Source organism: Pygoscelis adeliae, unplaced genomic scaffold (genome assembly GCF_000699105.1).
Source record: "Pygoscelis adeliae isolate BGI_AS28 unplaced genomic scaffold, ASM69910v1 Scaffold4, whole genome shotgun sequence".
Taxonomy (NCBI): Eukaryota; Metazoa; Chordata; class Aves; order Sphenisciformes; family Spheniscidae; genus Pygoscelis; species Pygoscelis adeliae.
This window is the reverse complement of record NW_008824986.1, coordinates 12,593,109-12,615,755: the sequence shown is the minus strand read 5'-3', so window position 1 is coordinate 12,615,755 and position 22,647 is coordinate 12,593,109. Positions and strand designations below refer to the sequence as shown.

At 37.4% G+C, this 22,647-nt stretch overlaps 2 protein-coding genes across 2 annotated transcripts in view; one reads left to right on the top strand and one right to left on the bottom strand.

The window, feature by feature from the left end:
* Positions 1 to 10,440, top strand: part of INPP5F (inositol polyphosphate-5-phosphatase F) — a 30,343-nt gene extending 19,903 nt beyond the window's left edge. Inside the window, exons 12-19 of the mRNA XM_009325898.1 lie at positions 1,530 to 1,658; positions 3,200 to 3,317; positions 3,865 to 4,063; positions 5,118 to 5,189; positions 5,285 to 5,358; positions 6,629 to 6,757; positions 7,535 to 7,622; positions 8,897 to 10,440. Of these exons, the coding sequence (XP_009324173.1) occupies positions 1,530 to 1,658; positions 3,200 to 3,317; positions 3,865 to 4,063; positions 5,118 to 5,189; positions 5,285 to 5,358; positions 6,629 to 6,757; positions 7,535 to 7,622; positions 8,897 to 10,031 (1,944 nt within the window). The 3' untranslated portion in view covers positions 10,032 to 10,440. The remainder of the gene's footprint in view (positions 1 to 1,529; positions 1,659 to 3,199; positions 3,318 to 3,864; positions 4,064 to 5,117; positions 5,190 to 5,284; positions 5,359 to 6,628; positions 6,758 to 7,534; positions 7,623 to 8,896) is intronic.
* A 3,226-nt stretch (positions 10,441 to 13,666) lies between these two features.
* Positions 13,667 to 22,647, bottom strand: part of MCMBP (minichromosome maintenance complex binding protein) — a 16,751-nt gene continuing 7,770 nt past the window's right edge. The window contains exons 8-15 of the mRNA XM_009325897.1: positions 21,617 to 21,786; positions 20,613 to 20,736; positions 18,849 to 18,966; positions 18,012 to 18,177; positions 15,670 to 15,803; positions 14,850 to 15,014; positions 14,350 to 14,438; positions 13,667 to 14,048 (exon numbers count right to left, since the gene is read on the bottom strand). Of these exons, the coding sequence (XP_009324172.1) occupies positions 13,922 to 14,048; positions 14,350 to 14,438; positions 14,850 to 15,014; positions 15,670 to 15,803; positions 18,012 to 18,177; positions 18,849 to 18,966; positions 20,613 to 20,736; positions 21,617 to 21,786 (1,093 nt within the window). The 3' untranslated portion in view covers positions 13,667 to 13,921. The remainder of the gene's footprint in view (positions 14,049 to 14,349; positions 14,439 to 14,849; positions 15,015 to 15,669; positions 15,804 to 18,011; positions 18,178 to 18,848; positions 18,967 to 20,612; positions 20,737 to 21,616; positions 21,787 to 22,647) is intronic.

The following is a 22,647-nucleotide window of genomic DNA, read 5'->3' as shown; positions in this document are numbered from 1 at the left end:
GAGTCCTTCCTTTAGTCTTCCTCCTCAGTACCCTGCCCCCCATTTGCTTTTTGATATAGAAGCTCAGTGATGATTGTCTTCCCTTGTCAAGACTTAATAGTACTGTAACTGAAACTTTGAAGCCTCAGTTACAGCCCAGCCCAAAATGAACAAACCTTGACTATGCTTAGAGTGAAGGACAAAGGATGAAGTGGGTCCTTCATTAGGATGAAGAATGAATGGCTCTAACCATTGTATCTGGCAGTTCCTGTTTGTCATCTGCTTTTATGATGCTCCTGACATGAAAGAATATTGGGGACAAGGGGGGGACCAGCAATCCCACAGTCTTTATTTCAGAATAGGATTTCTATATATGTTAACTCCGTGAGTTCAAAGGCAATCTTTCAAAATCAAGGGTTATACAGATTGTTGTTAAGATGACTTCAGTAGTCATTGCTATAGTACTAGCTTGTGATGTGCTACATCATTCTCGTATTATAGCTGAAGTACTTTGGAATCAATTCATAACTGAGAAATGCCCTAAGCATTGGAAGGTGACTGACACAAAGTAGAAGATTGAGAGTTACGTGTACCTTACTACTTCCTTGGAACCATAGGACTTGTTTTCTCTCAGCTGGAAACTTGATAGGGCTTTCAAAGTCAATAAACAGACTTGTATCACTTTCATCTAACTTGCAAAGAGCACTTGAGCTTTTTTTTTATTGGTTGTAAATTGAGGCTTGCCTATGATTTAGTCCAAGTTATCCCTGCAGTTGGCCTAACATTTAGTGACTACATTGCAGTTATGTATGTGCTGCTTTACCAATTTAGTGTATGTAAAAAGACTAAAGTTTGTATTGTACCCGAGACTTATCTTGGGAAAACTTAAGTACTGGTTGTTCTGAAGAGTAGGATATCTTACTTTCAGTATCAGTATTAAACAGTAACTGTCCAAAATGCACGAGCGTTAATAATAAGCACAACATATGAAGTTGTTTTAAGGTTTTATTTTGGGGGAGGAGTAAGTTTGAAGATGGAGCCACTACATTTGCTTTAGTGTCTAGAAGCAAAAGATTAAGAATCTGGTGTGCTTTTTACTGTAACTGGAAAGAGATTCCACTTCTTTATCTTCAGACCTTTGAGGTCACAAATGCCTTTGCAATAGAAGACATTAGCTTGTTTATCCATGTTAAAGTTCTGTGATGTCCGTTCTTCTGATAGTTCTCTGTAGAAAATAGAAACATTTCCTATATCTTGAGTAATCTAGAGTAACTTGTTTTCCTTCAGCTAATTTTTTTGAAGATTGACTCCTACATCCATAATTAATATATTACTGCTGCGTCCAGTGATATGAAGTTTAACAATGAATTAGTGATTCATTGCTAACAATTAAATTAATCTGACAAGTTAGCAGAATGGGTTCCTTTTTCAGGTCATAGAAAATTTAACAATTAAATGCTTGGCAAGTGCTCCCATTTTCATTATCAAGCTCTGATATTGAGAATGATTTTTATCTTGAACCTTCTATTAATGCGTATGTCAAATTCCAGCTCAAAAAACTGGGTGTGATGCCACCAGAACAGCCTTTGCCAGTAAAATGCAATAGAATCTACCAGATAATATGGGCGAACAATGGAGATGCCATAAGCCGGCAGTATGCTGGCACAGCAGCCTTAAAGGTAAAGGGTGAAGAGTGTTATCTGTTCTGATGATGAATATGTTATGTTACAGGTTTTATGTCCAATGGAGAACTCTCATATATGTAGTAAAGTTAGCCAAACATTCTGCATGTTTTTGTCTTGAAGATATGAGGCCTTTCATTGGAGGAATATTTTGTTACACAGTGTGAACTGGAGAAGACTTGAGTGTCCGGGTGTCCTGTGGCAGTGCTGGCTGTAGTTTAACTTCATTCTGCTAGTTTCATGTCTAGATACAAAGCATAGTTGAGCTAGGAATTTAAGATCTATATTAAGCATTACTTCTATTTAAATTTAAGCATGGTTATAGTACTTTTAAGCAGTTACAGTGCTTCAAAAAATACTCTGAAGATTGAAGATCAGGATATGTAGGTAGTAGGGTGATATTAATTAGTTATATTTTTCTGAAGACTTTTCTTAATTAGTTGTAATGCAGTCTGTCTACCAAGATCAGAAATTGGGTGTGAAACTCCTTAATGTTCACTCCTGCTGCTTTGAAAAGTCATGGAATTTGAGCTACTTTCTGTGTGTATAGTCACAGGCGGAACAATTTTTAGTATTCCTGGTATTTGGCATTGGAAAAACCTTTACAGTGGAAATGCTTAACACTTAAATCTCTTTTTTAATCAACGTTCAGTAGAGAGATTTGTCTATTACATTAATCTTTTTAAAAAATAATAAAAAACAGCCCGACATGCTTGTCTTGATTATAAATATTTTAAACTTTAAATCTGAAGCACAGAACTCGATTTGTAGATCTAAACTTAGGGCCATTCTGCTTGAAGAGTTCTCTACTCACTGTTGAGGTTCATGGATTAAATTTATTTGCAGCTTAATTGTGATATTTCTTTTAATTTGAAAGTGAGACACACTTGAAATGTTCTTCATAGTAGTTGGAGTGGCTTTTTAGAACTGCTCTGTGCCAATGTTCAGAGTGTCTTTGCAAACAGAATCCTCTAATGAAGTGTAACTACCAAAACTACTTTTTATTCAAATTCTAAGCCTTCCGTGCCCTAGAAACTTTCTTTTGTTTCTGAGCTTGTGAGGATATGTACTATTTCCTTCAGTATGTTATGCTTCTCTTGTTTTGGTAGCAGAAGCAGAGAAGTTGAAAACCATTTTTCAGTATGCTCCAGTCTTCTGCATTGTTCCAATAGTGTTCCTTTTACATTAAAGGCTAAAAAATAGGTGGGTTTTTTTTTGAGGTATTCGAGCATCCCAGTGACTGATGTCTTGAAAGTTCTGCTTTAATGTTAGCTGGCATCTTTGTCCAGATTACTGTTTTCCATTAGGACTTTATATAGAATCATAGGTCTGTCAAAAGCATAAGATTCTCTGCAGACTCAAACAATGCCATGAGAAGTAGATGCTCTTTGAAAATCAATATTTTGATTACTTAGTTACTTGAACATAATTTCTTAGTTGTCATCTATTCAGTTCTGAATTTGACTGCCAAAGCTTTTGAGCTGAGACTGCTACTTCAAAGTTGCATATGTACATGATTCGCGTGTTCTGTGTAACAGGGTGACTTCACAAGGACCGGTGAAAGGAAGCTGGCAGGGGTAATGAAGGATGGAGTTAATTCTGCAAACAGATACTACCTGAATCGTTTCAGGGATGCTTATAGGCAAGCAGTCATAGGTAAGAATACAATTTAAACTGAGCTGAACTATGGTATTTAGAAAAGTTTATTGAAATCAACTTGGCTTTATCTTTTTGACTGATTTTTTTTTTTCTGAAGCTTAGAGGCACCTTGAGTGTAGACGTGAACATTACATATGTAGTGGACACTGTATGGAACAGTCATTGTCTATTTGGAGATAAAACAACACTCAGTTCAGATGGATTGCATGCAGTGTAACTCATTGTAGAATTTGCTCCTAACTTCATTTTAGCATTTAACTGTCTTATAACATCTCTCTATTAGACAAAGTTAAATTTATGTAGCAAGTGTTTCTTAAAATGGTGAGCTAACTCTTGCTTTTCACTGAGAGAAAATAGTGTTATACCTACTGAGTTTTCAGTTTCAGGCAACGTTCTATTCAGAAAGAATAACTAACCATTTTTCCAGAGTATCTTCAAATATGAAACATTTGGAAGGAATTCATAAAGTAATCAACAGACTATTGCTGTATATCACTTTTAACTGTTGGTTTCTTTTTTGATATTTTTTGTGTATTTTATTTAGATTTGATGCAGGGTATCCCTGTAACAGAGGATCTTTACTCCATATTTACAAAAGAGAAAGAGCATGAAGCCCTGCACAAGGAGAACCTGAGAAGCCATCAGGAATTGATCAGTCAGCTGTTGCAGAGCTACATGAAACTGCTCTTACCAGATGATGAAAAATTCCATGGAGGATGGGCACTTATTGACTGTGATCCAAGGTTTGTTGAATAAAGTCATAATTGATCAGCTGCCACTATGACACCTCTGTTAATTACTGCTGCCTCTGTTAATTACTACTGATGTTAAATGATTTTCATAGCTGATGTGTTAACAATACAAGTGGACAGTTTTGTAGAATGACAAGAGTCCTTGAAGAGATTGAATACTTGTAATTGTAAAAGGAAGGGTCCTCTAGACATATGCTTTTCCCAAAGTGCCATAAAAATGGTGCATGCTGGAATTACCTTTGAGACATCACCTGGAAATACATGCATTCAGTTGATATTGCCAAAATGTGGTAGGCACCATGAAAAGAACTTCTAACCACCCTTAATTCTAGAAGGGGCTGTTTTGAGGAGCTGTTTGTTGTTCCTTATTGCTGTATAGGGAAAGTGTAACTTGACTTCAAAGCCATATCTGATCAGATTAAATTCTTGTGTAATGAGTCAGTAGTAGGAAAGCCTAGATTTCTCTTCATGAAAAGTAGTGAGCACAAACTCTAACCTCACTGATAAGTCTCCTTATCAAGTTCAGAGTTCACTAACTTGTAAAAGAGAAATAGTGGTTAGGTCTTCTGCAGGTTAAACTTCAGCATCTAGAAATAGCAAAGCAGGATATTATGATACCTATTCAAAGCACAGACTCATCACCTTAACTGGGTCTGAGATTTTTCCATTTCTCTGTTAGCATTTTTAATAGCTTGTGGGTTTTCTATTTATTTTTTTGACCTGCTGCTGACCTATTTGAGCTATTAGGTAACTCCAGGTTTTAAGAGAGTGTTGCTTACTTTTAACTGTTGTTAATCTACTTATTGTATGGTAAGTCTAATGACACGTCACGTTTTGGCTTGTGAAGTGTCTCACCTAACTTGGTTTTTCAGTGGCTGTGAAGAGGTAGCAGCATCACACAGGATAACATACCATTATTGAAACCTCTTACTGAAATGTGCCCTCAATTGTAAAAGAGTGTCCCTAAAGTACACTGGGGATGGGTTACAGCTGTGCAAATAAAACCTTCTCCTCCGTATTCATTATTCTTCTTTCCCTTCCTTAGTCTTATTGATGCCACCCATAAGGACGTGGATGTTCTGCTGTTACTTTCTAATTCTGCCTACTACGTGGCCTAGTAAGTTACCACTTTCTCTTACTGTGTGTAGTTTATTTTTAGTAGCTTTATTTTAGATTAGCAGGAAGCATTAAATTCTGATTATTTTTTCCTAGTTATGATGATGAAATCGACAAGGTGAATCAGTACCAAAGGTTAAGTCTTGAAGCTCTGGAAAAAATAGAAATAGGTAAGAATGTAGTCACCATATATCTTTCTTGAATGCTCTTAGTAATAGCTTGAGCACTTACTAAAGCATCCTACAAATATATTGAAAGAGCAAGCCTCAATATATTGCTTATATCCTGTGTAGTCCACCATAGCTAAAAATGTGCTTTCTTGGTGATAACGGATGCCACAGTTGAGTTTGTGTTCTCTCACAGTCCTGTCTTTTGCTACTGCTTGAAACGGAAACTTTGATCGCTGGTAGGGTTCTAAAATTTTCCTCTTTCAAGCTCTTAAAAACACGGATTCATCAAAACAAATTTCATTATTTATCAATTGGCAGTAACAATTTGATCAACTTCTATAATGAATCACAGGTCTGTGCATTCAATGCACTCTTTCTTTGATCGAAATACAGCAGCTGGTTCCGAATTGTGCTTTAGATCTGTTTCGTAGCTTTTTTAAAACTCTTCTTTCTCAAGGTCTGATAAGAAACATGCTATTATGAAATCACCTTGTTATGATGATTAACTTATTCATTGACTAAAGAATGTAACATCTGCAGGCTAAATCCAGCACTTGCGGCTGAAAGTATGAAAGATGTGGTATCTTTGACTTTACAGATGAAAAAGGTGTTCCAGTTGGAGAGAAGGGAGGGAAATTTTTGTGGCCCCCAGTGTGGTCCCCCCACCCCCCCAGTAGAGTTTAATCCTCCATTACACAATGCATAGTGATTTCATCATCTCCTTACTGTAACTTTCACTATCTATGTGCAATTTCTAAGAGTTCAGTGGAACGATCTCCCTCACTTCCGTATTGTGGAGATCCGTAGTACATCCTGACGTACAGAATATAGTTGAAACATCTATGATATAGATATGATGCAGTGCATTGAAGAGTTGAAGTACTTGGTCTAAATCTTGAAACTTACATTGTGCCCACTTGGTAAAAATATATTAGCTTTCCCTTTAATCCTTGCAGGAGCATACCCTAAAACACAGGGTGTAATAGGTGTAGACTTTTTTCTTCTATTTGAAAGGGTGATCTTTAATAAACAATCAGGCTGGATTATAATAGACATACACAGAGAGTCTAATTGCTTTTTGTAAGTAACTGATGGTTTAGTTACTGTGAAAATCTTTCATTTGAAATGTCTATCCTACTCTAAAGAAAACACAAAGCTTTTTATGCTGAAAAAGACTGTCAACTCTTACATACGTTTAGGTACAGCCTTTGCAATATCTCTTTCAGTGTTTGGTTAACGAAGATTTCTCATCTGCTGGTTTATTTCTCAGGGCCTGAGCCTACTTTCTTTGGCAAACCCAAGTTCTCTTGCATGAGGCTGCATTACAAATACAAAGAAATGAGTGGGTATTTTCACACTCTTAGAGCTGTGGTACGCAACCCAGAAGAAGATGGAAAAGGTTTGTTTTGTATATAAAAATTCTATATGTAAAAGTATATTCAGTGTACCAGTGTTTCTCTAGGAAACACTTTTTCCATTGCTCTTGAATAACTTCTGAAGAAGGATAAATTTTAATATAATTCAGTTATGCAGTGTGGGGAATCGGAAAAAAAACCCTGTATGTGGCTTCCTGTGTGAACACTAGAATGTTACTGTTTTAATACAAAGAAAAATAAGTTTCAGATATGGCTTTAAAGCAACATGTGTCTCTAGAATTGAGACGTTTCCATGTCCAGATCTTTACTGCTCCAAAACTGATAAAATGAACTCAAAATTTGCTCCTGAAGAGTGGAAGAAATTGATTTATTTAGTGAAATCAATGTCTAGAAATGTTCTTGGCTTGTTGTTTAACTAAATTTAAATGAACACTAATAAGGGAAAAATATCACTTCTTACATGGAGCACTGAGTTTTGTCAGCAAGGATTAGAATAAATATAATTGCTTCTCTTCCTTCCACAAATGATGAATCGTGGCAGTGATTCACTTACACCCAGTATTTAGGGCTTAAGGACAGTCTATTCTTTAAGCTTATTTTGTAAGCTTTAAATCAAAATTGCAACTTGTAGGGTGCAACTATTCTGTAGGGTGAAAGGAGGGAAAAAAAAAAGAAAAAACCATCCAAGGAAACCAAACTAACTTAATTCCGTTACAAAAATAAGTCTAATTTTAGATTTTGGAATATAGGATTTTAAGGGTTTTTTTTAAGGGTCTGACAGGCTGCTAATTGGATTTCAGACACTCTTCAGTGCATTGCAGAAATGCTGAGAATTACAAAGCAAGCAATGGGATTAGATGTGCCCATTATTGAGAAAAAGCTAGAGAGGTGAGTACTTAAACGATGTGAACCTTCTGTGTCCCACTTTTGCTCTCTTCTCTGCTAACAGTACGTGGTAACAGGCATATGTATGATGCCTAAAAGAAATGTCTGTATCTAGCTACTGTGCTAGGAGTTAATTTGTCCATATGCTGCTTCCAATAACAACTGCCTGCAGGTGCTTATCTAAAAGTATAAGCAAGAATACTGTTTATACATGTGTGCTTATAGACAATATACACTACCAAATGTAAACAACATGCTGCAAATCAGATGGTTCATGATTAGTTTGTCAAATTTTAATTTTTCCTACCTGAACTTAAAGTCTGCTTCTGTAGTAAGAAGGCAACCTGTGAAGTGTAAATCTGGCTTGGATTCCACTGCAGTTGTGTTTAACAAATCCAGATAACATTACAGGTCTTGTGTGAAGAAATGGCTGAAGTTAAACTTCTGAACTCCTGTTAGTCAGAATGGCACAGAAGTTTTTGTTTTGCAAGCCTATTAAGAGAAAAGGGCACATGAAAGCATAGTTGATAATTAAAAGTACTTACTAGAATTTTTTAGATAGTTTTCTTTAATAAGTCAGTTGTCTACAATTAAACAGAAGTAACCTCTGTCTACAAATATTAGTGAGGTGTTAACAGAGAGGAAACATTTACAAAAGACAATGGAGTAGAAATAAGAGAAGATGGCTAGCTGAAGTTTGGCACATTTTACCAGTTCAAGTACGATCTGTTGCATTATTTTGGGACCCTTCCAATTCAGACTGTATGAACTACTAGAAAATGTGTTTACAATTTACAATTGTAAATTGTCAAGCAAAAACTATTAGAGCACATATTCCAATAACTTTCTTCTGCATTTGATTATTGGGCTACTATTTCAGCTTCTTTTCCCAGCTGAGTAGAAAGTGTAGCAAGAAAATCTTGTTCTTTTTTACAGGTACTGAAGACTGAATATTTGCTAAATCTGGCTACTGAGTACAGCATACACAAAGTCAGAGTTACAAATACAGAGAATTCAAATCCAGTTTCATCTAAAACTAAAAATGCCTGCAGAAGCTTGCTTTTCCCTTTGTTTGGCTACCATTCTGTAGCAACCCTCCTTTGTTGTTGTTTTGAATTTGATTAGCTTATATGGGTACAATTATGTAAGGAAAGGATGATGTAGTTACTAAAATGTCCATCTGTATTATGGAAATAGACTGGAAGATGGTAAATACTCGGTGTTTATAAATGAGACTGCCATGATTGTGCACTAGAGATTTTTTCTTTTTCTTCCAGGAAGAGCAGTAAACCTCATGAAGACATCATTGGCATTCGGTCTCAGAACAGAGGGTCCCTGGCCCAAGGCAAGAATTATTTACTGAGCAAGTTCTCATCTCTCAATCAAAAAGTGAAACAAACCAAATCCAATGTAAACATAAGCAATCTTCGGAAGTTAGGCAGCTTTACCAAACCTGAAGTGAAAGTCAACTTTTTAAAGCCAAATTTGAAAGTGAATCTTTGGAAATCAGATAGTAGCCTCGAAACTTTAGAGAATCCAGTGGTAGATACTAAAGTCCATACTGAATCTGATACAGAAGTATCAGATAATGATTCATTCCACTCAGATGACTTCCTGACTAATTCTAAATCCGATGAGGACAACCAGCTAACTGAATCTCTAGAGAACATAGGGCAGACAGACTACGTGCTGCCCAGCTGTGGTATCATTGCCTCAGCTCCACGGTTGGGCAGTCGGTCCCAGTCTATAAGCAGCACCGACATGAACATTAGCATTCATGTTCCGTCTGAGATCCGTGTTTCTCAGGCTAGCCAGTCTGACTGTGAAGACATACCCACGCATTCTGCTGACAGTGTGGAGATGGAGTTTGCTAAACCTATTGATGTGTACTGCCAGAGGTTTGTGCACGATGCTCAAAATATGATGTCAGATGTTTTAGAGGCTGAAGCTGGTTCTCAAGAGCCCCATCACGTAATAAATCAAACCAGCAATACTACATCTAAGAAGGCAGAAACCAAGGCTGAAGCTATCGGAGACGTTCCTTCCAGGCCATCCAAGTTGGATGTACAGTCTTCTGAGTCAAATGCTCAGCTCTTAGCTGTTGGTGGGACTGACTTCACTAAATCTCATAAAAGCCCAGGATCTGTGTCTGGTAACCTTGAGACAGGACTCCACATGACTCCTTCTCCCGCTGACAGTAGCAGCAGCAGAGCTGTATCTCCTTTTGCTAAAATTCGCAGTTCCATGGTCCAGGTTGCTAACATCACACAAGCAGGATTGACTCAAGGGATTAGTTTTGCTGTGGCAAAGGTCCAGAAGAGCCCTGCAGAACCAGAAGCTATAAATGAAATCAAACAAAAAGAACTGAAAGAAATGTTTACGCAATGCCAGACACGAATAATTCAAATCTAGTTGCTAATTTAGGAAGTGTTCTAGTTGTGACTTTTAATACAATGCTAAAAAAGTTACATCAGGACTCATTGTGGCATGAACTGCTACTGGATACTGGGATCAATAATATAGATGACTTGTTTACAGGAAGTGAGAGATGCAAATGAATTTGGTTCTGACCAAGCTTCAGAATTCCCTCAGGCAGCTGAGACAAAAGAACGGTAAACCATATTTAAAGAGGTAGCTTAGACACTGGGATTTAATAAGCATGCTGTCTACCTTAAATGTGTTGCACAGTTATTTTTGGAGACTAATTTTGTAGCTCTTCTGACTTATGTAGAAAGTATTTGTACTAAAAAGGTGATACTGCACTTCTATGACCGACCTTACCTTGCACTGCACCAGCAAAATAACTTACCGGTAAATTACATTATTTTTGGACTAGTGTTTTTACTTCTTTCCACTGAAGTTTTAGATGCAGCTTTCTATGAATTGTGCCTCTACAATGGGAATTGATGCTTTTTTGTTGAATTTAATTATGTTAACCAGAAATTAAGACTTTTTTGCTGTCCTTTTCTTTCCACGCATCCTGGGACACTTTCAGTAAAGATAAAGCATATAGATCCAATCTGAAATATCCACAATCCTGCAGTGCAAATTTAGTTTGTAGACTTTTTTTCTCACTTTTCTTGAGGTGAGGGGAAATGGAGCAAATGTCCTCTGTCTTGCCCATGATAAAGCTATTCCTATTTCCCTTTTTCTGAATTCCAAACACTGGCAATTTGCTCTAATTCTTTTGTCTCTGTATAAAGCCAGACAAGCCAGATAACTGACCTTCAGGCATTGTGTCCCTCTGTGCTATGATTTCTTTAAACTATATTCTAACTGTCCAGATGCAAAAGTCCAAATAACTTCTAAAACAGAAGGCAAGTGTACTGTTTCATAAAATCAGTGCTGCATTAGAGCGTAGTTGTCTGCACCTACTCAAAACCAAATTCATTACCAGCTCCAGCTTTGCATACTTGCGGGATAAGGCTAAGCATCCACTCGTGCTGGGAATTGGATAAAAAAAACCAAACACCCTTATCTACGCGTGTCAAAAGATTAAATCTGTATAAATTACTTTTTTTTTGCCGTGCCATTCTAGTATAGGACATTATCCAAAACTACTGTAAAGCAGGATCTTACTATGCTGTGGGTTATAAGTATAACCACCATTATAGACCCAGTGCCTCTGTGTTCTAGTCCATGTACTGTAGATAGGCTGCACGTGGTGTTCTAAGAAAATAGTGTCATATGGGTAGGGTAGTACAGTGTCTTAGGACTTCTAGTGTGTCTGAAATGATTAGCATCTAACCCTGATGGTCTGAAACTTTGATAAACAAATCTGATTTATTTATTTGTTTTATTAAAGTGATGTGGGTTTGGGTTTTTTGAGTGTCTATACTTGTGGCTATATTTAAAATTAAACTACTGCTGTATTTTAATGTGAGCAATATACATGAAATATTTTAATAAAAAAAGTGGAATCAAAAGATGGGTTTTGGCATCTGATGTTAAGGGATATGGTACTCCAGGGTTCTGGGGTTTTAAGTTTCAAAGATGGGTGGGTTGTCTTGACTTTCTCTGGCTTAGGAGTCACAGAATCACAGAATGGTTGAAGTTGGAAGGGACTGCTGGAGGTCATGTCATCCAACCCCCCTGCTCAAGCAGGGCCATCTGGAGCTGGTTGCCCATGACCGTGTCCAGATGGCTTTTGGATATCTCCAAGGATGGCGACTTCGTCACTGCTCTGGGCAACCTCTTCTAGTGCTCAGCCACCCTCACAGTGAAAAAGTGTTTCCTGATGTTCAGAGGGAACTGCCTGCATCTCAGTTTGCCCATGGCCACTTGCACCCCTGCTGGGCACCTCTGGAAAGAGCCTGGCTCCCTTGTCTTTGCAGCCTCCCTTCAGGCAGTTACAGACATTAATAAGATCCCCTGTCAGTCAGGGGCCATGTATGTGACTTAAGTCCTTTATCCTTTTCTTCTAGCAGTGCACTGCTACAGCCCTGGCCTCAGGGGTGGAAAAAAAAAAGTCAGACACATTTATGAGGACGGTCCTTAAACTGCCAAAGCCTTGGTACTTGCAAAGGTTCTGGAGGAGAAATTCCAAATACTCTGCCATTATTTTGGTCGGAGAAAGAGAAACTGATCTGTACAAATACATAGGGACTTCTACAGTCTAAGAGAGTCCTGTAGGGCAAGGGTGTGAATAGCAAGAACACCATTCCTATATTTAAAAAGAATGTGGCTTAGTCAACAGTCTGGGGCATAGCTTCCTGGAAACTAATTCCTGATCTGCTGCATTGGTTCATTGCTTTCTGCTTGGTGATCCAGAAGTATCATGTCCTGCCAGCTTGTGAATTGTCCAATACTTATGAAATACTGGAGATAGTCTCAAATAATCCGGGGCAATATGCATAAAAGCATCCTCTAAGCAGCACTGAAAGAAAATCTTACAAACCAACTATGCTTTCCAGCCAGGCTGCCTTTTGGAGAGAGAGACTTCATTTTCTTCCTATATTTGTTCAGTTGTGCTTACATTAATATGAAGTTAAACAAGTCAGATGAAACCATGAATATTCATTTTAGTGTTCAAAAAAAGAAATAAACTCTAAGTGATTTGAAAGGGCATCCAACTTGAGCCAAGTTTGATATACAAAAATTGTTTATCATAATAAATACTCAAATTGTTATTTGTGTCCAGAGATGAAATGGACAGTTTCAGATTGTTTTTTGCTGCACAGCCAATGTCATGTTTAGAATAGGAAAAATGCAGTAAAAAAGGGGGCTCCTGTTCACACAATCATGAGAAAGCACTAAGTGAAGGTGGTATCAGCTTAATGTAAATTTGGCAGGAGCCTTTTTTCTTGTTCAGAAAAGGATTAAGTGAAGCAAAATCCAGAATTAATTAGCTCTATCACTGACTCTTGGAGGCTGGCTCCACAAGGAACAGCCCTACTATGTAGTCTTTCTGGGTTACTCTGACTCCATATTGGTTTAACGTTTCACTACTTAAACCACCCTTGTTAAACTAGTTCTGCAAGTCATATTAGGGGCAGCTCAAACTGAAACCAGCTCAAACTGTACAGCATGAATATGTAGAGACCATTCTTAATGCACAATTGATGTTATTCAAACAATTTAAAACACACCACATTATTGGTAATGTAGGAAGTAAGGTATGTTTTGTATGAGTACATGAGTATCACCAGTTCTCCAGTCAATGGGGTTTTTTTTGATTTTTTTAAAAGGTGCCGGAATAAAGCTCACCAGAGAGATCTGACAGCTTAGTCCTGGTCTTCTCTAAATACAATAAAGATGTATTTCATACTGGAACCTTGTCATGGATAAGATCACATCACTTCTTTATACCACAATGGAATCGCTATTGTGCTGCTGCTATGAGCGCATGGGAACAACAGTACACAGTTCTACTAAAGTCAATGTTTCTTTCAGCTGCAGCTGCCGATTAGCTGAGACCTCTGATCCTCAGAATTCAGCCATTCAAGAATTCTATCACAAATTTATTCCAGAATAGAGCCTACCACTGCTGTGTTTGAAGGGCTCTGGGTTCTATTTTCTTATTATTAAAGGAAATAAGTTTACACAACTTCAGTATTAAAGTTTAATATCAAACAATTTGCTCATTGTTACCAATTTTCAATTACAAAACAGGCTCCAAAAAAATTTCATAAAATAGGTTTAACTGGCTGAACAGAGTTAAGTGTGTTCAGACTGCAAGGGTAAATATCCATAACTTTTTGGTATAAATTATCTACAAAAACTGGTATAAACAATATTCCAATCTTCTTAGTATGGGTTCCATCTAGGATCAGACAAATTTTCATAGCGACATCCACAAAATATTAAAGTTCATTCCCATTAACACACGTTTGCTGTTGAAGTCTGGCTTTACGTAATGCCTCCAGTTGTTTTGCTCGCAGCCACCTCTCTCTTGACAGCGTTGTCTGCCCAGCGCTGAGAGACAGGAACCTAGATGAGCAGAAACAGCAATTAAATAAGAGCTCGTTCGTGTGTCACGTTTGATAAGCTAATTCAGTACAAAACCAGCTTTCTTTCAGTGTCCTATGAACTGGAAAGCACGGGAAGAAAGGGGGGAGGAGATACTTCGCCTAACTAAGAATCTGTGACAAGAGGAACAAAGGAAGAGGCGATTCCATCTTTTGACTGCTAGCCAGCCTCACGCAGCTACAATCAAACTGCAGACTATGAGCATTGACTTCACTTGTTACCAGCTTGCTAGAACGTCTTCAGTTATGACAGTGCTACCCACCTTGCTACAAGCAGAGTTCTGTGCAGATCATCAGCCGTTATGCTCTCAGGGTCATTCTTGCGCATTTCTACAAAGTCTTCTTCTACTGCCTATAAACAACACAGCACATAATGAAGCGGCAAAAAAGAATCTTCACTATGAGGTAAGCTTTTCAGGAGCTAAACACCATAACGACCCTTAGATTAGAGGAGAAACGTTTCAACCCATTATTGTCGGGAAACGAGCCTGAGTAAAAATAGGCTAGTTCTCATCTTTGGAAAGAATTAGTTTTCAAAATGAGTTTTAAAAGCAGGGTACATCTAAACTATATATTGAAATACTCAAGAGTGCAAATCCTTGAAGGTACATTCAGGACAAGGAAATGCTTCTGGTTTTGGTTTTTAGAAAACTTCAAGGAGAATCACTGACAGGGAGAGCAATGGGAAAGTACAGTAACTTTCTATTAAGGTGCTTTCTATCTGAATATACAGTTGAAAACATATTAGTGAAGTCTTCCGTACCTTGGTCACTTCATCAGATATACTGTAGTCCAGCAGCCTCAATAAACTTAGATAAATTCGAAATTTGTTCAACACAGAAGGCAGCACTGCTGTTAGGAGGCTGTTCATATACTCCTCCATGTTTGGTGGAATTATCTGTGGTTGTAAGTGGACTTGGCAATCTGACTGAAAAATAAAATTACATATCATCTCTTTCCACATCCTATTTTTTTCTACTCCAAGGCTAATTTAATCTCTAAAGCAACAGAAGTCACTGTTGCCCAGAATTAAGGTAAGACAATTCATTCTTTAAATATTTAACGGTTCCCTTTTTGAAAACCAGCGTGAAGTCCTTATTCAAGCAGGAGTCAGTTTCACTGACAGGCAAGAGAGCAAACACTCGGTTCACGAAGCAGCAATGCAAGAGATGATCAGATGTTTCTAAGCTTAGGCTACGCAGTTTTTCTAGGGTCAATGCCAGATCTGTTCTCTTTATTCATGTGCCCATCACCTCAGAAACTACTGTACCGGAATAAGGCTTTGAGCGTAGCAGTGTAGCTGCAGGCTTTACTCATTACTGGGATCTCCGTTAATAACTTCAGTCACTGCCTTGCCATCACTACACTGTCCAGCCAAGGAGGAGGGAAGGTCAATCTCTTGGTTCTCCTTTGAACAGGCTCTTGGCCTGGCTGCAGCCGCAAGTGAGAACTAATGCTAGTATCATACCCACCCCTGGTCACAAGACAGTTTTCCTGTCTTCACTCGTCTCTGGAATGGCATGCTCTAAATAAGTAGCTACCAACTGTAATTATTCCCCAAATTCAGGAAGACCTTGCCATACCGGTAGGAGTGATCGGCCCTCTGAAGTGATAAGAACATTAATATTGCATGGGAATTCCATCTGGTGGTAATTGAAGTCATAATCCACCTTCTGCCAAGTTATCAGATTACCCAGCGCTGTCACATTATGTACACCTAGAAAAGCAAGAACAAATTCTCTGACAACTGGACCTAAACAAATGTCAGACCGGATTTTTTTTTTCCAATCTGTTTTTAATGAGCAGCTGGTAGAAAAATTCTTGCAAGCATCCTGTTTCTTCTTGTGTCAGTGGTGCCTTCCATATACAGACAACCGTTTCTTAAGATCAAAATTAAGAATTCTTGAAGGATTTCAAGCCTAAATTTTATCTGGCCTAGAGTATGTTTTAATAGCTAATGTTTTCATCAGTCCTACAAAACCAGATAACTATTTACAGAGAAAAAAAAGAAAATTTACATCCTCAAAAGAGGACAAAACACCACCAAGTATCTGACAGAAAGTGTAATTTGTTTAAGGGGGAGGGAGGGGGGAAGTCTTGCTGGATAAAGAACACATTAGACAGGCTAGCAAGACCAGAACAGCTGAAAAACATACTCACCATTTTGCCAATTGTTATAGAAGTCACTTGCCTTACCTGCAGCTAAGTTATTTAAAATCTAGAAAGTCAAGATTGACAAATTAACTGGTTAACTCTTGGAATTCTCCCTTTGAAATACCGACACGTACCCAACAATTCAAATTTCTCTTCAGCAGTGTTACTGCATCAAATGACACATCTACTGGTATGTTTTTGCCTTTAATGAATTAGTATTAATTTACTATACTGTAAATAAAGGCAGAGTTAGTAAATAAAGGCAAATTAATATTATGGTTTACTTCTGGGACATTTTCCCCTTTGAAATCTCTAAGCCGTAACTTCCAAGAGTTCCAAACCAACTACTAGATCTGAAGATACCGATTCTTCTCTAGGATTAAATTTTGTTCCCAACATTGCTACAAGAAATTAAAAATTCTTACTTTTTTACTCTAAATTCAGTAGGGAACAACATCACACCAATAGAAATAAAATTAACAAGCCTTTTTTATCTGCAACTTTTAATACTTAAAATATTACTTTTCCTTAAATGTTGAGTTTTTTTAGACATTAAGGACAAACATTTTAGAAAACCTATAAACCAGCACAGCAAGATCTTTCTGTAAATGGGAGTTTTTAATGTTTTGACTTCTTTTTGAAATAAATAATGCATAGATTTCTACTAGTTTTACTATTTTCTTTAGTGGTATTTTGTATCTTCACTAAAGCAGAGTAACAAAAAAAAATACCGAAGGCTCAAAACCAAGTGAATAATTCCAATGAACAACTTTTAATAGCAGTAATTAAAAAAAAAAAAAAAATCATGTTTCTAAATAGAATCAACCTGAAATCTGAACCTCACTAGTTCTGCCAGACTAAGTGCTTCAATGGGACAGAGTACTGGTACTCATTAGGGAGACCCAACAGGCTTATAGCACCACATAGTCTAGCAGGTTTCTCAAGAGAGCATTTTTATTTTAAAATAAAGTCACTTCCGGTGATTTCCTAATCATCTTTCCTTGAAATCACCACAGATATCTGTACTATGCATTTCTCCAGTTACTGAACTTTTAATAGGTACTGCAACTCACCTCTTTTATGTTGGTTATAATTAAATTGTCTAAAGCTCTATAGAAAGCATAGTACAGAGCACTACATCAGCTTACAAGATAGAATCATCATTCTGTTCCACACAGTAATAGCTTTTTTTTATCTCCAGTTTTCAGCTGGGTTCTCAGGGATGGTTTCCATATACACAGTAAAAGTATAAAGCATAAGGCAGCAGAGTATTCTTCCCCTACTACTTCATTCATTATCACAGGAAACCGAAAGGGCATTCTGATGAATCAGAGGTATTTTGGTCTAAAGACTTATTCAAATCAGTGGTCTTTTCCACCGAGTGTCAAAGACACTGTCCAGAGTTTTATACAATGCAAACAAAGCTATACTAAACAAGAAACCATATTGTTTCCTTATTGGTCATTTGTCGTCTGGGACAGAGATTTTGACTCAGTACAAGCATTTCTGAGCAAAATAACAGGAACTTCCAGAAAGTAAAATAGGGAAAAAAACCCCAGGAGATCTGCCTTACTTCTCAGGCAAAGTAAGTTGCCTGAGAAGGCTGCAGACTAGCAGGAAGCTAGTTCAAAGCAATGAAAGAGGATACGGAAACCACAAACAGTCTTGTAATAGAAAGTTATCACTGGGACACAATTAGCATCATTGTCTTAAAATATATCAATTTTTAACCTTCCAGATGAGATTTTTTTTAAAAACAAAAAATATCTACCTGTTGTGTCAAGCTGTCCTTGCTCAAGCTGAGTCTCATCTACTACAAGGGACGTGTTGCTGGCAAGCTGCAACACTCCACTGACTAAGCGATTAGCTGCGTAGTCTTTGTGTGGGATAAATCGTGAATGGTTCATGTTTTCAATGGTCATTTGTAGGCGATAGGACTGCAATCAGAAAAGAAACTAATCAGCGCATTTCCTCTCCTCCAGCTTCCCTAGCAAATACTGCTTCCTTTAGCAAGAGCAGTGACTGTGAACCTCCATAGTAAGTAAAACAGAACTTGTTACCACAGTATAGAATACACTTTATGCCAACTGTCCAAATGCTAAATACTTCAAAAAAAAATTTCCCAAAGGAAAATAACGCGGTTAAGAACTCATATCACCTGTACTGCACATCTAGGATGAGCAAAATAACAACAAATGATTTATTGCAGCAATACAATTATTATGACCCCGAACTGAATTAGTATGAATTTTCTGCAGAACAGTATCCACAAACTTGGGGATAAACAGTAACGACACGATAATTAAGTGACCTAAACGTCTAAACATATCAATCCAGAAAAACAAAATAAAGTACGCAGCATCTGTCTGTCAGTTTAATACCTATGAGGATATGATTTTATTCCATGTTCATCCTAGATGACTAGGTAAAGAGAGACTTCAACTGACAGGCAAGCCACATCTCCATTTTTATCTGCCCCCTACATGGATAGCAGGAGCCTTCGTTTAAGAAGCCTGCCTTTAACTAAAATATTGTTTATTTGCTTGGAACAATTAGTCCAACATCTACCAAAAGAAATATTAAAGCACTATAATGCCATTATTCTTACTGCTGGAACAAGCTGCTGGATAATGCGGTATATGTGCTCTGTGAAGATGCTATTTCTTGGACATCCGCTCAAGTTGACTGTGAATTTTCCCAGAGGAAGCACATCTCGTCTTGCATAACTAAACCAAAAATAACACAGGTTAGGCAAGCATCTGATTAACATGGTGAATACAGGTATCAATCAGTTTGAGTGTCGTGCAGTATCTCTGATAGCTAGCAGGATTTCAATACTAATACATACATAAACAGCAGCCACATTTTCTTCCTTCTCCAGTGTCCAAGGAACTAAGTTAGGCTGAAGGCTGCTGTGGAAGGCTTTGCAGCGTTGCACAAAAGCAGTACAGTTACAGTGCTTGAGATCCTGCAACATGCCTTCCAGACGTTCCGTTCTCCTTGTGCTCTATTGTTACTCAGTAAATACTCCTTCATCCTTTTCCTTTCTCATTGCCCAATCTCAATTTCCCTGCTTATCATGCTTGTTCATTTCCTTTACCTGCCCTCAGCTTTCCTCTCCCTCTTCTTACTGTATATCTTCTCCCCATTCTTGACAAATTTCAACTTTTTTGTGATATCAGCTAAGAGAGAAAACACATTCTAGTCTAAGTGTTAGAGCATTCACAGTCCCACTAGAAAGAACGAGGTGTGCACAGAATAAAAAAAAAAACCTGCATACTGATACTGAAGTACTTATATTTACACGGGGACAAGGGTTCAGAGCAGACTGTAAACACAAACCCACCATAAATCTTGTCAGCTCATAATTATGCTGCCATGGCATTATGGTTGGATCTATCTTGGCACCACCTGTCTCGCTGAGGCTGAGAAATATCCTATGGCTTTTTACACATCGGTTGCAGGTACGAGAAAGGTAAGATGCTGAGTCCAATTACAGCTCTGTAAACACTTCTCTTAAACAAATATGTGCTGTACTATTCACTTCGTAGCAGGATGGAAGTTTTGAAAACCATAAAACAAGTGGTTTATTTACCAAGAAATTACTTTTTTTTTTTTTTTAGAAAATGGAATCCATTTTCATTTTGAAGAAAGACTAAAATTAAATTTGAGCCTGACAACTATACTTGATCTAGTCAAAACATATTGTCTGAAGTTTCACACGTGAAATTTTAATGAGTCAAAGGATGCTGCTCTTTCATCCAGTGACAGTTTAAACCAACATAAGAGAATGTTAAGCAAATCCACTTTAATCAGCCACGAAGATAGATCACAATGCATGCACATTCACCTACAGCATCAGCTCAGGTGGTAAATTTCTATCACATGCTAAATGGGGGTCACCTCAACTTACCGTTAAACATATGTCTACATTTAATTAAGCAAATTCCCAGAATGTACCTTTCAGCATCTTTTAATACCTAAACAATAATTACTGCAGTTAGTAAATGCCATCTTTGAGAAGTCAGTTGCATGTCCTATTCAATAAAAGAAGCTAGAGATGAAAAGATGTTTTCATACCTCTGTTTAAAAGTGTATCTTGGAGATTTTGCCCAACTCTCAAAAGAACACTGAAAGGATATAGTGCCACAAAACTGGCCTTTTAACAAAACTTACTGTTATTTCAGACAATGAAATCTGTTTACTGTGTCTATTATGACAGGACAACTCTAGCTGGACAAAGTACTACTGGAATTAAGTATTATTTAAACTATTTCTGCCATTTATTTGCAGAGTGGTGAAGAACCCCATTAAAGGAGATTTCTTTTAAAAGATGAACATACAAATTCTCAGCAAACATCTAAATACTTACACTGTAGAGATGAGATGCAATATAAGGTATTCAGCAGCCAAACTGTCTCCCAAGAGGGCGTGGGTGAGGAACCCAAGCAACTCTGCTCTCACTGGTGACAGCTCAGACATGAAATTAGAAACAACTGATAAAAGAGCAGAAGACAACAAATGTCAGAAAATGTGCCGTTCCTCACCCTCTTCCCTCTATATAAATCTTACTTTCCATTAGTCTGATGTAGAAAAATAATTACTCCAAAGCAGTCTAGGAAAAATAAACAAACATTCATTGGTTTTCCAACTGAGTAATTACTGACTTTGGATAACCTGAGTCACTCTATGTTTCCTTGGAAATGCTTTCTTTTTTTTCATTAGATATTGTGTAATGCGTTTGCAGAAGGCTGTAAAGTTTGGAGCCAAATTTCTAAAATTGATAGCCTATCCATACTATATTAAAGGCGGGAAAAAAAAACCCCTTACACATAGCACAGCTCAGGACAACCAATACAAGGCATGCAAGGAAGAAAATTATAAATATCATTCAGAGGCTTGCATGCAATAATTCAATGACAAAAAAATAAGTCAAATAGGCCATGAGGAATAGCATAGTTGCTTAAAAACAGAATTGCCTTATCTTCTTCACAGTATTATGATTCTTTATGTTGTCGGTATGTTTCTTATTTTCACTGTTATACTAAATTGGAAATCTAATTTTCCAGCAATTCACTACTCCATTTGAGAACTAATAAAATCTTATGGCTGAACAACTTCTTAAAATCCTCGGGCACATAGAATGCAAAACAAGTTTCACACAAATCACATTTATTTCAGAAAAATAAACACATAAGCATCACAAACACTTGCATCTTGTCCAGTTCTGCAGTGTTGAATGGTTCCTCCATTTAACAAGATTTAAATTCAAACCCTGCCATTAATGCATTTGTCTCTGAGCAAAGAAGTGTTTGTTCACATGTACTAGGAAACCGCACATTCACGTGTACACAGAGGTCAAGTTCAGATACTCACAGGTTTTACTCTCTTCTTCATTAAGGCAGGCAGGCAGTAATGGGTTAATGTGCTGTAATTTCTGTGCCAAAATCACATGGATTCTGGGGACTAATGAGGCTGGAGGACTGTGTACTCTCTGTTCTTCTGCTGTGTCCATACACTCCATAGGATCGAGGGCTGAGCTGTCCCTAGGAAAGGGCACAGCACAACTGGACTTAGAAACATTCCACCCAAATTTCTCTCCGTCTGACTAAGAGCAGCTGGAACCAGGCCAAGAACAGAGCACGTCAGAGCAAACAACATCCACTTCCAGCTCCTGGTAACTCTTCCCATATTCAAACTACCTTCTTTATGATTTTTATAAACACCATAAATACTGAATCACAATTATATAATGATATAGAAATGCCAAAGCATACTTGACCAAAAAAATTTGGATTCTATTATTTTCAGAAAATAATCAAATGTTACTTTTCTAAAAAAAACCCCAAAAAACCCAAAACAACCCCAAACAAAAACCCAAAACCAAACACCCCAAAGAAAACCACATTTATTATTTGCTGCACCATTTAATAAGATGTAGCTTCAAATAAAATGTTACACACTGTTCTGTCCAGCATGTGCTAAATGAATTCTAAACAGTAACTTGTAAGAAAATAAGGTAATGATTTATTACATTTATCTGTGTATGCACATGTGGGATTTTCATATTCCTCTGGGTTCTGGAGCCTGAAAACAAGATCTTCTAGACAGTCACATAACAGCTATATCACTGGCTGAGTAAAAAAAAAAAAAGAGTAAATAAATTCTAATGTACCTCAGCTCAAACTTGAAGGTATTACCTCTTAAGAGTTCAGATACACAAGCTTTGCTCTCCCTGATGATGCCTTACAAAAGTCCCTCCAGGTGGTTTTAATCTTTTATGTAGAAACTAAAATCCCTAAAGTGACTATATCAGATGATAGCAAAGTTTTAGTACAAATTTAATCAACTTGTACCGGTTTTAAAAGCTGAAAGGCTTTATAACTTCAAAGCCTCTTCAGCAGTCC